The 14,043-nt window shown below is 37.3% G+C and overlaps 1 protein-coding gene across 3 annotated transcripts in view; it reads right to left on the bottom strand.

Annotated features, from left to right (window-relative positions):
- Positions 1-1,378: 1,378 nt before the first annotated feature.
- PPP2R5E (protein phosphatase 2 regulatory subunit B'epsilon) overlaps positions 1,379-14,043 on the bottom strand; it is a 148,499-nt gene continuing 135,834 nt past the window's right edge. For 2 of the 3 annotated variants that reach the window (XM_024750805.1, XM_024750806.1), the window contains exons 12-14: positions 13,222-13,349; positions 11,016-11,117; positions 1,379-6,089 (exon numbers count right to left, since the gene is read on the bottom strand). In XM_024750805.1, the coding sequence (XP_024606573.1) occupies positions 5,990-6,089; positions 11,016-11,117; positions 13,222-13,349 (330 nt within the window). In that variant the 3' untranslated portion in view covers positions 1,379-5,989. The remainder of the gene's footprint in view (positions 6,090-11,015; positions 11,118-13,221; positions 13,350-14,043) is intronic. The other variant, XM_024750807.1, reaches the window with a different exon arrangement.

The raw sequence follows: 14,043 nt of genomic DNA, 5'->3' as shown, positions 1-14,043 counted from the left end.
ATGAAAGAGGCAGGAAATCTGCACATCAGAGAATGGGCAAGACTATGGACAGAGGTAATCAATAAACACTGCTCCAATCAATCAATGAATGCACATGACTTGTAGCGGACTTTTAGGTATGGGGCACAGCATGTAGTTATTAAACTTGTTCTTTAAAATCTTCCTTTTCAAGAATAAATTATACATTGAACATGTATCATAAGCAGAAAAAAATCTAATTTTAATTCCCCTTATCCTATAGTTAGACTTGGTTAACTATCCCATAGTTAGTCTCTGTTAAAAAAAAAAAAATCTAATGTGAATTTGATCTAAGAGAAACCACCAGGACACAATATTATATAAAACTCCAGGAAATAGGAATTGGACTGTACATTAACTTTGCCTCCATTATAATATAGTGTTTACAGGCAGGAGGCAACGTTATAGAAAGGATTAGATAGTTCATGAAAATCAACTCTTAAATTTCTTTGAACCCTGAATTTCTTTTAACCCTTCTTTGTTACAAGTTTCTTCTTGGTAAATAACTTACGACCTTCAGATGTTAAAATGGTCATGCTTTGAAATACAAAACTGCTAAATTTACAAAGATTTTTCCCTCCCCAAGTCAGAGTTTAACTGAACATGAAACAGTAATTGGTTAACTCTACATGGTTCCAAATCTGATATGATTTAATTAGCCAAGAGAGGAAAGCACACCTAAATCAAATGCTTTACAAAGAAAGCATATCCCATGGTTGGCTACAGATGACACTCATCTCAACACATCATGATGAGGCCTATGTCCCCTCCACTTGTATCTGAGCAGACCTTGTCATTGTTTGACCAAGAAAATATTACAGAAGTGATGCCATGACAGTTTCTGGGCCCAGGCCTTAAAGTATTGGCAGTGTCCACTTCCTGTCTCTTAAAACACTCATTCCTAGTTGTCAGGCTGTGAGGAAGCCCAAGAAGGCATCCCCATAAGGAGGCCCATGTCAAGAAGAACTGAGGCCTCTGGCTGAACCCCAAGCCAACAGCCAGCACCAACTTGCCAACAGCCATATGAGTGAGCCATGTTGGAAATGAATTCTCCTATCCCACTTGATAAACCCAAGTTGATACTTGAATAGCAGAGACAAGACATTATTGCCAAGTCCTGCCCACACCATACATTTGTGAACAAATGTTCTGTCACCAAGTTTTGGGGTAGTTTGTTATCCAGCAATAGACATTGGACCGCTCCCTAATCACAAACTGATTTTCTCAAGTTGAAAGCCTGAACATACCAACCCCACTGCCTCACAGCTACATTGATCACATCTACCATGAGTATGGTTCAAAAAGGCCATGGACATCAGAAACAGACAAACAAACAAATACACACAGCCAGGCACCTGAAAACTCTTCACTGCTTCTTTATTAGGATGCACCCACAGTACAGAACCTCTCACACACCTGTGAAAGGGGAAGGTTACATTTCCCTTTGGGAGCACCTTCATTTTTGTTTCTGTTACCACTTTGAAGAAAGTAAATCATTTTCAAAGAAAGACATTTTAAAACTCCAAATGTTTTAAGACTCGGCTTGCATTTTGTTGTGTTTGAAAAGGAAGTAGCATATTTTAGCCAGCGCTGGAAGATTGCTTTGTGGCATTTTAACTTTAATGTGGATCAGAAGTCTTCACTGTCTGGTTGAACCAGTCTATAACTTTCATATGCAACTTTTCATATCAAAAATGTTTCATTTTTACCTCTACCCACAAACAGGTGCTGTTTAAAAAAAACACACACACAACTAAATTTAAAACCAATCATGAACCACAGCATTTCTAACAGGGAAAATGAACTTTTGCTGCCCTCTCCTGCTAAAACAATGAAATACTAAAATACCAAAAGATTTATGAAGCTAAAGCGAAATCCTCAAACCAAAAGCGATGGACATGTCATTCTCATTATACCTCAATCAAAAATCAGACAACAACCAGAAAATGTATTGGTAATATTTATATTTGAAAGTTCCCCATTGATACATGAGGTCTGGATTACAACTTATATACAATAAGTGATTTCCAAAAAAGTAAAGAAAGAGAAGGGAAGGAAGGAAGGAAGGAAAGCAGGGAGGGAGGGAGGGAGGGAGGGAAGGAAGGAGGGAGGAAGGGAGGGTAGAAAAGGAAACCTATATTCATAGACATCATAATATGGGATGTTTATTTCCAAGAGAGATACTACTGCTGCTATCATGCACAAGAAGCAGCACAAATTAACACTAGATTAAAATTTGCCCAACTTTCTCTCAAGATGCACAATCCTTTTAGAGTTTCAAAATTAAATACTGAGAAATATAAAATGCATTGCCAATACAGCTACTACAAAAATCCTTTGTGGCTCATTCCTTAACTCCACTCAGAGAAGCAGCTGAGCCAGAATATAAAAATAAAAATATTGATGTGCAAATAAAATATCACTGATCATGTCTGGTGCCACCTTTTTGCTACAGGTGACTGTCACTTGGTTGTAACATTGGTAATAGCATCAAAAGAGAGAATCTCTTCATTTCTTGGGCCAGGTCAGTGCATCCAATTAAAGGGAAGAAAAAACAAAACAGAAGAAACAAAACAAAACAAAACAAAAACCTCTGAACATTTAAAAATGCCAATAACATCCATACATCTTCCCTCTCCCACCCCCCGATCCCCACAAAAAAATAAAAAAGCTTTTAAAGCTCTAAATATAATTTTTTTTTTTCTTTCCATAGTGTGATTGAGCCTAGGGCTATACATTTAAGTATAGCAGGTGCAATTATAAGCAATTCCTAGCTCTGCACCCTGGACTGTCCCACGCATAGAAGGAGGTACAAAATAAATTAAACCCTTCCATTTAGGCAAGCAAGCCCAAGATGAAGGAGCATAACCCTGCTTGTGAGTATCCAGAGGCATTGAGGGTATTATCTATGTCTTACTTTTTTTATTTTTTATTTTATAAAAAACAGATGTCAGGGAGAGCAAAATATAATAAAATTTAAAAGGACGAAAACACTGAAGGAAAACAACTAGAGACACCTGCACAACGAGAAAAGGAATGCATGCTTGATTCAAAGTATGAGATGGGTCAATTCACTCACATGGTTGTTCTAGGCCCACAGCCTAAGGCCTCAGCATCCTTCTAAACCACAGGGTTCTGTTTTTGTTTTTTGTTTTTTCTTCCAAAGACACTCTTAATCCTACCCCTGAAACCAATATGGTAGGGATAAGGTTGGAGTGATCATCACTCACTAACTACAATATTTGCTATTTAAAAAATATATTTATATATAGTTCTGGAAATTAGGAAGCAAACAAAATATAACACAAAGATGCATTTGTCACAATTAACTCAAGTTGCAGCAACAGCAGAAATGTGGGCAAGGACAAAGAGAGGGCTGCTGCAAATGCAGCAAGTACGTCCTTAAGTATGTCACATAGTGCAACAGTCAGATTACCTCAGTTACTGTGCGTCACTGGACACAACATGACAAATGCCACATTGTCACTTTCAGTTAAAAAAGAAAAGACAGTGTTTCTTCTCAGAAGTTGCCCTATGAATTTTAGACATATATCTATAATAACTTTAAATATGTCTAAAATTTGGCTTTATTCTTCTCAGTTTGGAATGATCAACATATGAAATTGACATCAAGGATATCGGTGTAGCTCTCACCTTAACTCTGAGGACAGGGTAAGGTGCAAAAAAAGGATCCTGGTCTTTCTCATCTCAAATGACTGCATTTCATTCTAATGGGCAGAGATATTTCATAAACCTGTGATTGTAATGTCCTCAATCTAAAACGATGAATTAATGGCAAACAAAAGTTTATAATATCAAAATTAAATGTAAAGCAGAGTTAAAACTAACAGGCTAAAATCAAAGGGCTAAAGGAGATGATTTGTTACAAATTTATTTTTATCTTTAGCATTTGAACTTGCACCTTTGCTCCAGTACTTTTAAAGTAAGTTGTTTTCATCTTTGGCAGCCTCTGCCAGCTTTACATTGAATTCCCATTAATGTTCCTTAAAAAAAAAAAAAATCTATTAATTCCATTAAACCATGTTGTGTTTGGTATTACACATGACTCTTTTACTGCTGTTTCTTTTTCAGAATTAACAATGCCAAATTTTGTTTTTGTTTTACAAAGTTATTGAGATGACAATATCCATAATCAGCTGACTTTTACGCACAAACTGTGACCTGATAATCCTGAAACGCTTAGTAGGGGAGAAAGGTCAGCGGCTTCTTTTTTTCCTTTTTTCTTGTAAAGAATAAAACTGCATATTCTACCTTATATTTTAAATGGAAGGAAGAAAATATACAAGCCCATATTGATACCATATTTCTATTAAGAGCAACAACAGTTCATATGTTCCTGTTTGCTACTATCACAATTCAACACATGAACGCAGAATCAGCTCTATACCACGAATACTGCTGGAAGGGATTGTTTAGGATTATCAACTCACTGCTGCCAAGTCCATAACAAGCAAAAGCATCCTGGAAATAAATCCCAAAACACATATCTTTCAGTACATAATAATGCAACTGCTTTAGGTAAGTACATAATGTACACAAGTTTTATCAGCATTTTAACTCCCCAAGATGTAAGCTTCCTCTTTTAAATACAAAGCAGAGAGCCAATAAGATAGATCTATAATACAGCCTTAGATTTTGTTTTTCTTAAACAATTTGGTCACAATGCACCTTTGATATAAAAGCATTTTTAAACTTTATTATTAATACTCAGGACATTAGGAATTTCCAGATTTTTTCAGTAGCATTTGTAGAACCACTTTTGGTAACAAATACAGTAGTTAGGAATACGCATTCAATTCAGAATGCATAGTAATGTTTATCCTGAATCCTTTCTGGCTAAAAACAGGGCTGGTGCTGTGATGGGATATAGAATGAGAATCTACAAAAAAACACTGTAATATGTTTCTTTTTTTCCCAGAGGCTTCATCCTCTTTTGCTGGAATACTTTATAAATACATATTAAAAAGTAAGGCAACAACTCCAAACAGTCCAAGCTGTTTGCTCAACTCTATTCCCAATTAGATTCGCAATCTTGGTGATCAATTTCATGGTTGTACTGTTTAGTGTTTGTCTTTCTTATTTCAAAATGGTCCAAAAGGATGTCTTCTGACATTTCTAAAACATCTCTGGTTTGTGTGTTCAATGACGTACATAACTAATACTGGTCAGGTACTGAACCCTATGATGTCCCAGTGCCTGTTTTCAAAGGATTCAAGACATTGATTTGGAGTCACCATAAACTGATGCGTGAATCCAAAATTCCCTTCCCTACTATGTTTATCACCTGCTCTCTTTTACTCCTAATTTTAAAACTAAAGGAGTACCAGGACTACCTGCTTACTGGAAAGATGTTCACTCCAGTGAACAAAACTTTTATCAGGGACCTTTATAATTCACGGCCCCATTCCACGTGGACATTCAACTCATGAAGATGTGCAAAAGGAAAAGATGTCAAATTACAGTCAAGTTACCCGGAGGAGGATGTTATACAAACTTATAAGGAAATGACAGTCTTTTTTTTCCCCATTCCTTTACTATAAATACACTTAACAGCTTAGCAGAAAGACAAGCTAAATTTAAGATCGTTCACATTTGAAAATTGTTTCATACTCTCTGCTAATGATAAATAAGGAACTCCCAATAATGGAATTTTAATATACAAATTTCATTGACAGATCTTTGAAGACTGCTTTTTTTTTTTTTTAAAAGGGGGTTAGAACAATGATTATGTTTGCCAAGTTCTGAGAAGTCCATCTACTGTCCAAACTTTGGACTGAAGTCCTTATTTTTTTTTCCTTTACTTAGAGACAGGTATATACAGTGCTGTTGTAATAATGAAACAAATGTGAAATCTACTGTAAAGTTGCACAATACAGAAAACTGCTGTTCCATCTTCTACTACATAAATGTGTGACTCCACAGGTTAGTAAGGTTGTTGTCATTATTTTTGTTAAGTTGGAATTATCCCATCACGTCTAAGACCTCTCTTTAACTCCAGATCCTCCAGTTTTTTCCACAATTCTTCACGCTCCTTTTCTTTCTTTTTCTCACTGGGGAAAAAACAGAATACAAGGTAAATAACTGAGAAAGTTTAAAGAGATTATCCAACAATAACTGCCCCTTTGACATACTTTTCCCCACACTTTTTAAAAGGTCTCTGAAAAGTTTGGCATTTTTGGTTTTTCTCTCTCTCACTTTTTATTTTTTTTTCACTTTTTATTTTTTCTTGACACTTATATAGACATAAACTAGAGTAGGAGATGACAAGAATATTTTAATATTTTACATTAATATTCCTTTATACTTAGCTTAATAAAGAAAATTAACTTCAAAATTACCAAGAAAGAAAAATGATGATCATTTTTATGTAACTGTAATCCTAAAACCAATGGTACATTATTCATTTTTACTTTGGGTCTAGTTCAAATCTGATTTTCTTTTTGTCTCCAAATAGTTTCTCAAAAGGGTTGATAGAGATGACACTGATACAAAGAATGTAGTAGGTCAAGAAAATATACTTCCTCTTTATTATTACTCATTTTTCTTACATTATGTATATGTAAACTCTTTAGCAGAATCTTGTTCTTACAAGTATTAAACCACAAAATCCACATTACTAACTTATTTTATACCTATATATATGGACAAATTAAACATTCTTCTGTGATTTCAGTTTTAATTCTGGACAGAACTTTGTTGATATTATTGGGTATTAAATCTGTAACGTTCCAAGCCTTCAAATTTGGCTCAATATCAATTTGACTAATGACTTCCAGAATTTTCAGATTTCACTGTTTGGTAAAATTTACCAAAAAACTAGATGTTCAAAATAGGGTAGGGACTCCCCTGGTGGAGCAGTGGTTAAGAATCCGCCTGCCAGTGCAGGGGACACAGGTTCGAGCCCTGGTCCGGGAAGATCCCACATGCTGTGGAGCAACTAAGCCCGAGCGCCACAACTACTGAGGCTGTGCTCTAGAGCCTGCGAGCCACAACTGCTGAAGCCCGTGTGCCTAGAGCCCGTGCTCTGCAACAAGAGAAGTCACCACAATGAGAAGCCTGCGCACCTCAATGAAGAGTAGCTCCCACTCACTGCAACTAGAGAAAGCTGTGCACAGCAACGAAGACCCAACACAGCCAAAAATAAACAGATAGATAGATAGACAGACAGATAGATAGATAAACAAATTTTATTTTGCCAAGGACATTTTTAGATTACCATATTTTTATAAAATAAAGAACGTTAACTTTAACATCAATGAAGTAGTAAGTACACAAATCAGGAACACATGGCTATACTATACATTAAATAATTTCATATTTATTAAAAATAATTCACTACACTGTCCCTAGTTTCTTCATGTTGTGATGAACCAGTAAACAGCAGACCCAGATAACATTTGTGAATCCATAAATTCAGATAAATCCTGAAAACAGGGGCTCTGCCGCCCCAGGCATGGCAGATAATGGTCCTTATGCAACTTCACTTGGTAAGAATTTAACTTCACTTAGTAAGAATTTCGTACTTCACTACGGTACAATATGTACTCAGGGAAGGAAATCTACATAGGTTAAGTGAAATGTGTATACAATTCCATTGCCTCATATTTTTTATTGTCACCAATTTTTTAAAAGTTATATTGATATCTAGAGCAACAGAAATTAATCTTCATCCCCCCACCAAAATGTCTCCAGAAATATCTAAGGAATTTTATAACCTCATTCCACTAGAGTATTGAGGGAACATTTAATTATATAATATGGTAATTAAGATTATCACTTTATAATTATTGTTTCAGTGATTTAAGCTTTGTTTACTACAACTAGTTCCAACCAGCTCAAATGCACTCTGCACAATGTGATTCTCAGTGAGTGTAATAGTTTTCCAAACAATTACCAATTTGGTAATTTTGATCCTGAAAATTTTTATTTATAGGGTAACAAGGGCAAGATTAGATAATTCTCCAACCATTATGGATACTAGATTCTTAACTGTAAAGCAAGCTGTTTGGTAAATTATCACTTTTGGTTTCTCAGTACAGTCTGAGGATAAGATTAGGTCTAGATAAATGTTATCACAGAACACTGATTTAAAAGTAAATTCTACAGATCCTGCTGAGTTTCAATGCATATTGATCTTCCTATTTGGAGGAGGAAGAAGATGGTAAGCAAGGGCTTAGAGACCTTATCCAACTAAAAAACAGCTTAAACGTATGTTAGGTTCTTACTGCCCTAATCTGCAGTTTACATTAAGTGCTGACATGATTAAAACACTCATCTTGTTACTGAAGCATTTCACGAGTCTTTGATCAAGAGTTGCATGGCAATCATCGCAGTCTATCCTGTGGGGCTTTTCTTCCAGATGAACTTCTTGCTGAGTTATCATACATCTTTTACACTGACAACTTTATCTTCAAAAATCCTAAATATTTCTGAGATAGCTTCTGTCACCCCCATACTTTCCCACTTTTCTCTCTCCCTGTAGGTGGCAATTTAAAACTCCACCAAGTTGTCATACTAGAGATAATGTCAAACTCTCTTCCAATTTCAATTTCACAGAGCACTAACGTTGGCATATGTATCAATAGCTATGAGTGTTACTTACTACACCCACCTGTTTTCAGATTTGTAATACTTAAAAAATTTTGATCTGAACTGAAACAGTTAGTTACTTCTTGCCTTCCGGAAGTGAAATCCTCCTTTCATTTCTTGTCTAACAATACCAAATAAATCTCTTTAGTCTCTTTTTCTCTTCCCACATCCATGGAAAAACCAGTATTTCCAACTATTCAGTACAACTTTCTATTGCTCACTTGACAAAATATTATCCTGGCTTTAAAAAAACCCTTCTGTTATTAAGAAAGTCCACTCACTATAAGTCGCTTTAATATACCAGATTATCAGAATCAGCTTCATAGTGTCTATTCCTGGTCCCCTTGTTTCATTCTTATGTTTTTCAAGAGTTTGGCCTATTTAGTTTAAATGATAAATGATCAGAAAACAGTTCTGAAATTCAACAGAAATGAATGAATTTAATTCAATCGATTTGAATATTTTAGAAATAAGGTCTTTAATAGTCTTAATGGAATTCTACAGATCTAATCCTTATTCAACTAGGATAATAAAAATGGGTTTTTACTTACCATAAAAGAAAGGATATTATGTACAATGCACTCCTTAATTGTATGTCACAGTATAAAAATGTGTCCTGTATCTCCTTTACTTAAATAACATTTTTTTAAAGTTTTTAACTTAAGTTTGGAACATGGAGGGTTACTATAAATTTAATGATTTGCAGCAACTATAAATACTGTATAGTAAATTAAAAGTTCTTTAGGTATGGTACAACATATCCAATAACTGGTATTTATTTCAATGTGGCATAAAAAATCTCAGTCTCCTCTCTCTACCATTAAACACTTGCCATATTCCATAATTAAGTCACTTTCCTATACTGCATCCTGGTAATTAAAAAAAAAAATTGGTTTTCCTGGTGGCGCAGTGGTTGAGAGTCCACCTGCCGATGCAGGGGACACGGGTTTGTGCCCCGGTCCGGGAAGATCCCACATGCCGCGGAGCAGCTGGGCCCGTGAGCTATGGCCGCTGAGCCAGAGCATCTGGAGCCTGTGCTCCGCAACAGGAGAGGCCACAACAGTGAGAGGCCCGCGTACCGCAAAAAAAAAAAAAAAAAATCGCCGTGAAGGTCCTTTGTCCCTGCCACCAAACCTTTCCTTTCATTGTTCTTTTTATCTAAAATCCAAGTAACACATTAAAAATTGGGCAAAGATGCAAGGGAACCACAGATAGTTTTGCTCAGGAGGTTCCGCCAGGTCTTGAGTATGAAAACTCTGGGATCCTTGAAGGTCTGTGGTTTTATGATATACACAAAGCTGACATTTTCTTCTGGATGAGAAAAGCCAACCCGGAGGCTCAACTACTAACAAGCTCTCCTCAATCTCTCCAAGTATATCAAGCCAGGGTCTGAATATCTGTGTGCCCCCAAAATTCATATGCTGAAATCCTAGCCCACAGAGGTGACGGTACTAGTAGGTGGGGCTTTGGGGAAGTGATTAGGTCATGAGGGTGGAGCCCTCATGGATGGGATTAGTGCTCTTATAAAAGAGACCCCACAGAGATCCCTTGTCCCTTCCACCATGTGAAGACATAGTGAGACTAGATATGAACCAGAAAGAGGTCCCTCATCCAACCATGCCGGTGCCATGCTCTTGGACTTCTAGACTCCACAACTGTGAGCAATACATTTTTGTTCTTTATAAGCTACCCATAAAATACCCATGTGGTCTTTTGTCATAGCAGCCCAAACGGAGTAAGACAACATCTTCTGGAAAGTGAACACATTGAACAAGAAATATCAAAATTGAAGAATCATGTAAATGAACTCAAGAAAGGCCTACTAAACCAGAGCATTTACGATAAAGAGTTCAACTGGTTTCTGCTCTCCTTTGATCTTAAACATTTCAAGATCTGTATAATACACTTTACCTCCTTGTTCTTTTCACTGCTCTCTAAATCATAAGGAATTTGTTGGGTTTTAGTATAGAAAGTAAGTTCTGGGCCAAAGAGCTAAACAAAAACGGTGCCTCATCTCTCCTGCTGCTGGAGTGAAGTACAAATCAGTTCAGAAATCTAGTTCAGAATGGGAGTGACTCCAGATGGCAAACTACCTGATGGTCCCCTTAAGTGGACCTGAAATACCAGTTATGTGCCAGGCTCTTAACCCTGAGGCAGAAGAGAAACACTATGGAAGGGAAGAAGGAAAGCAGCCTTTTTCAAAATGGCACTTTGTTACCCAGTGGCAGACTAATAAAGTCACAGCTAATGATCATGTGAAAACGAATATGGAAATAAATAAAATTTGCTGCTTAGGATTTCAGGTACAATTAGGCAACTTCAGCAAAGAGCAAAAACAGAACTCAACAGCATTATGCACAGCTGACAAAAAAGCTTTAAAAAGTTACCGCTGACGATCTGACTTGTATGTGGCTGTCAGCTCATCAAACATGGTGCTGTTCATTTCCATAAACGCCTTCAACACGTTGTACACTAATGCCACGATAGCCCTGGAAGCACAGAGAGAAGGCAACGTATTGGTTAGTCCTACATAATGGGATGCTGAATGAAGAGAGCGGATGTACAGCCTTTATCTGAATGAGCTCCTCACACTGCAGTCTCCCTCCCTTTTTAGTTGGAACAACTAGAAATGACCTACAATTCACTTCCACATCAAGAGAGCTACATTCTTTAGGTAAGATATCTTTCTGAGGGGTTGGTAGGATTAGAAAAACAAAATCTAATTTTGCCCTCCTAATTATGGGTACCCAGAATAGACTTGCCTGTGGGCACTTGTTAATTTAATAAAAAGGCAAGTATAAAAATAAAGCAACTTCACCCTAAGAATGAGCACCTGTGGTAGGACCAACCTTCGAGACCTGAATTTGCATAGAATTTTATTTTTAAAGTGATAATATACATAATTCATCAAAATCAAAGGCTGTTCCCATGGTAACAAATTTTATATATCTATAGTTCATATTCAAAGATGATACCAAGCCTCTGTAAGCTGGGCAGTTTAATACGAGTTACGTCTCTAGTTGGGAGTTGCATCAGTCCATCCACTCCTCAGTCCCCTTGCTGACCCAATACACAGGCTGGTAAGGTAACTGGCAAGCTGGTGATGGCTGCAACTAGCTGTGGAATACTAAACAGCTAAAGAGCCAAACGGCTGCCTATGCTTATCAAGTGGAAGAATAAGCTCTTGGCAACGTGAGGACTCGGCCGTGACGGGCTTCGTATATTCAGACTAGAGTCTAAATAACACTGCCCTTTGCAAAACTACATGACATTACTTCCCTTTAGTGTGTTTTGAATACCACTGAAAAATGCATTGGTAAAAGTTAGGCCATATAATAAACCCTGGGTTTGATGTTTCTAAAACAGTTATAAGAAAGTGGACTTGCTGTGTTGCTTCTGCACTGTGTCCATTAAAAGGGAAACTTATGGGGAACGACCTTCTCAAATAGGATGGGCAGTGATGGAGAAGAGCCAAATACAAGCTACTGAGCAGTTACAGACACTTGCTAGAACTACTCTCTAGGTTCTCAAGAGGCTATCTACATAATGAGATTTGTTTGCTAGCTCTTTACTCTTATAAGTTTTAGTCATAAAATTTGACAAATGTGAAAAGTAAGAAATATGGTATTTTATAGTTGTATGTAAAACTTTTAGACAAACATACTACGAATATACTAAATTATCTCTAATTTTTAATGCCACATTAAATTTTCTTTCTATTCCACAGAGAAATATGTAAAGCTCTTCAAATACAGAATGCTTTAACTTTCATAAGACTAGATGATAAACTCCTCCTTGAACATTTTAAAATGTTTTTCCCCCTAGAGAACCCATATAGTGACTGAACTGGTTTTTAAGAAATGGATCTTGTTAAAATGCAAATCAGTTCAGAGCACTTCCCTTCTTACAACTCTTTAGTGTTTCCTTATCATCCACTGGGTGAAGACTCACGTGGGCACCACTCCACTTTCTAACCCTACCTTCCAGCAACCTCCCCAAATGACCTTGTGCTTCAGCCCTCCCAAATTCACAGGTCTCAGAACATGACAGGTGCTTCTTACCTTTTTGTGCCTTTTTTATGTGATGGGTAGACCGACTATCTGAATGGACTTCTCCATCCCATCCACCTGCCAAATTCTTTTAAGATTCAGTTTGAGCATCACCACCCCAGCAATATCCACAACCTTCTCTTGATCCAGAGCATCCCCAAAATACCTCAGCTACATTCACAGACAGGTCAAGAAGCCCTCAAGTAAACAGATATCTGAATATAACAGCACTTAAAACACTGTTTTATAAAATGTCTGTTTATTTGTGGGTCTCCCCAACCAGTCAGTGAATTTCTAAAATGTAGGGATTTTATCTTTTCACATATCTATCTTCAGCATCAAGCACAACATCTGACGCATAGCATACATGCGAGACATTTTATTAAGCAAAAGAGAAGGAGGGAGGAAGAGAGGCCAAAGGAGCGGGGAGAGAGAGAAGGAGGGAAGGAGGGATGGAGGGAGGGGGGTGGGGAAGAAGGAAGGAAGCAAGGAAGGAAGGAAGGGGAGGAGGGAGGGACGGAGGGGGAAAACTGTGAAAACCTACGGATTCCAATGTTCTTTTGAAATCCTATAAAGACTGGAAAACATGATGGGAAGGATGACATTAGAGTTTTCTTCTATCAAACTCATGATGTATTCATTATTCCAATAATAGAGTGCCCTTTCTGCCACCTTTGAGAAAAGAAAAATAAAATGTTAAGAGAGAAAGATAAAACAAAATTATAATCTCTTCAAACAAAAGTATTTTAAGATGATCTTAATATCATTCAATCAAGTATAAAATTAAATATTAATCACACTTTACATTTTTGTGGGTTTAAAATCTTTCAGAAAGTTCCGAAGTGGTTCATCAATTCGGGGATGAAAAAGAAGTTTTCCTACCTACTTATTTATATTCTCCTTTAACAATGCCCATTTCATCTGATTCCACATTTTCCCTACACAGCTCGCAAGCTCCAGACACCCTCACCCTACTTCTATACGCTACACTGTTTTCCCCATCACTTTAATCCCCTTCCTGGCTCACCTCTTTCATCCCACACACTGTAGATCAACCACAAGGTGCAGCGCGTGGCTGGCCTTCAGTCAGTAGCTGCTGAAGAAAACCCAGCTGCCCATCCCTGCAGAGCAGGCGCATTTGCTAAGCACCTCCTATGGCCAGGCACTGTGCCCACCCTGCAGGCAGAATGTGTCATCCTTACCACCATCCAAGGAGTGGCAATCACTGTACAGAAGAGGGCACTGAGGTTCAGAGAGATTGGGAACCTGGCCACAGTCACACTGCTAGTCAATGATAAACTGGGATGTGAGTCTAGTGCCCAGACTCTTTCCAGAGTTCATTTCTGGTCCCTTCCTTTGAACTGGG

Source organism: Neophocaena asiaeorientalis, unplaced genomic scaffold (assembly GCF_003031525.2).
Source record: "Neophocaena asiaeorientalis asiaeorientalis breed wild unplaced genomic scaffold, Neophocaena_asiaeorientalis_V1.1 scaffold140, whole genome shotgun sequence".
NCBI lineage: Eukaryota > Metazoa > Chordata > Mammalia > Artiodactyla > Phocoenidae > Neophocaena > Neophocaena asiaeorientalis.
The sequence above is the reverse complement of the archived record's forward strand: the minus strand, read 5'-3'. Positions and strand labels throughout refer to the sequence as shown.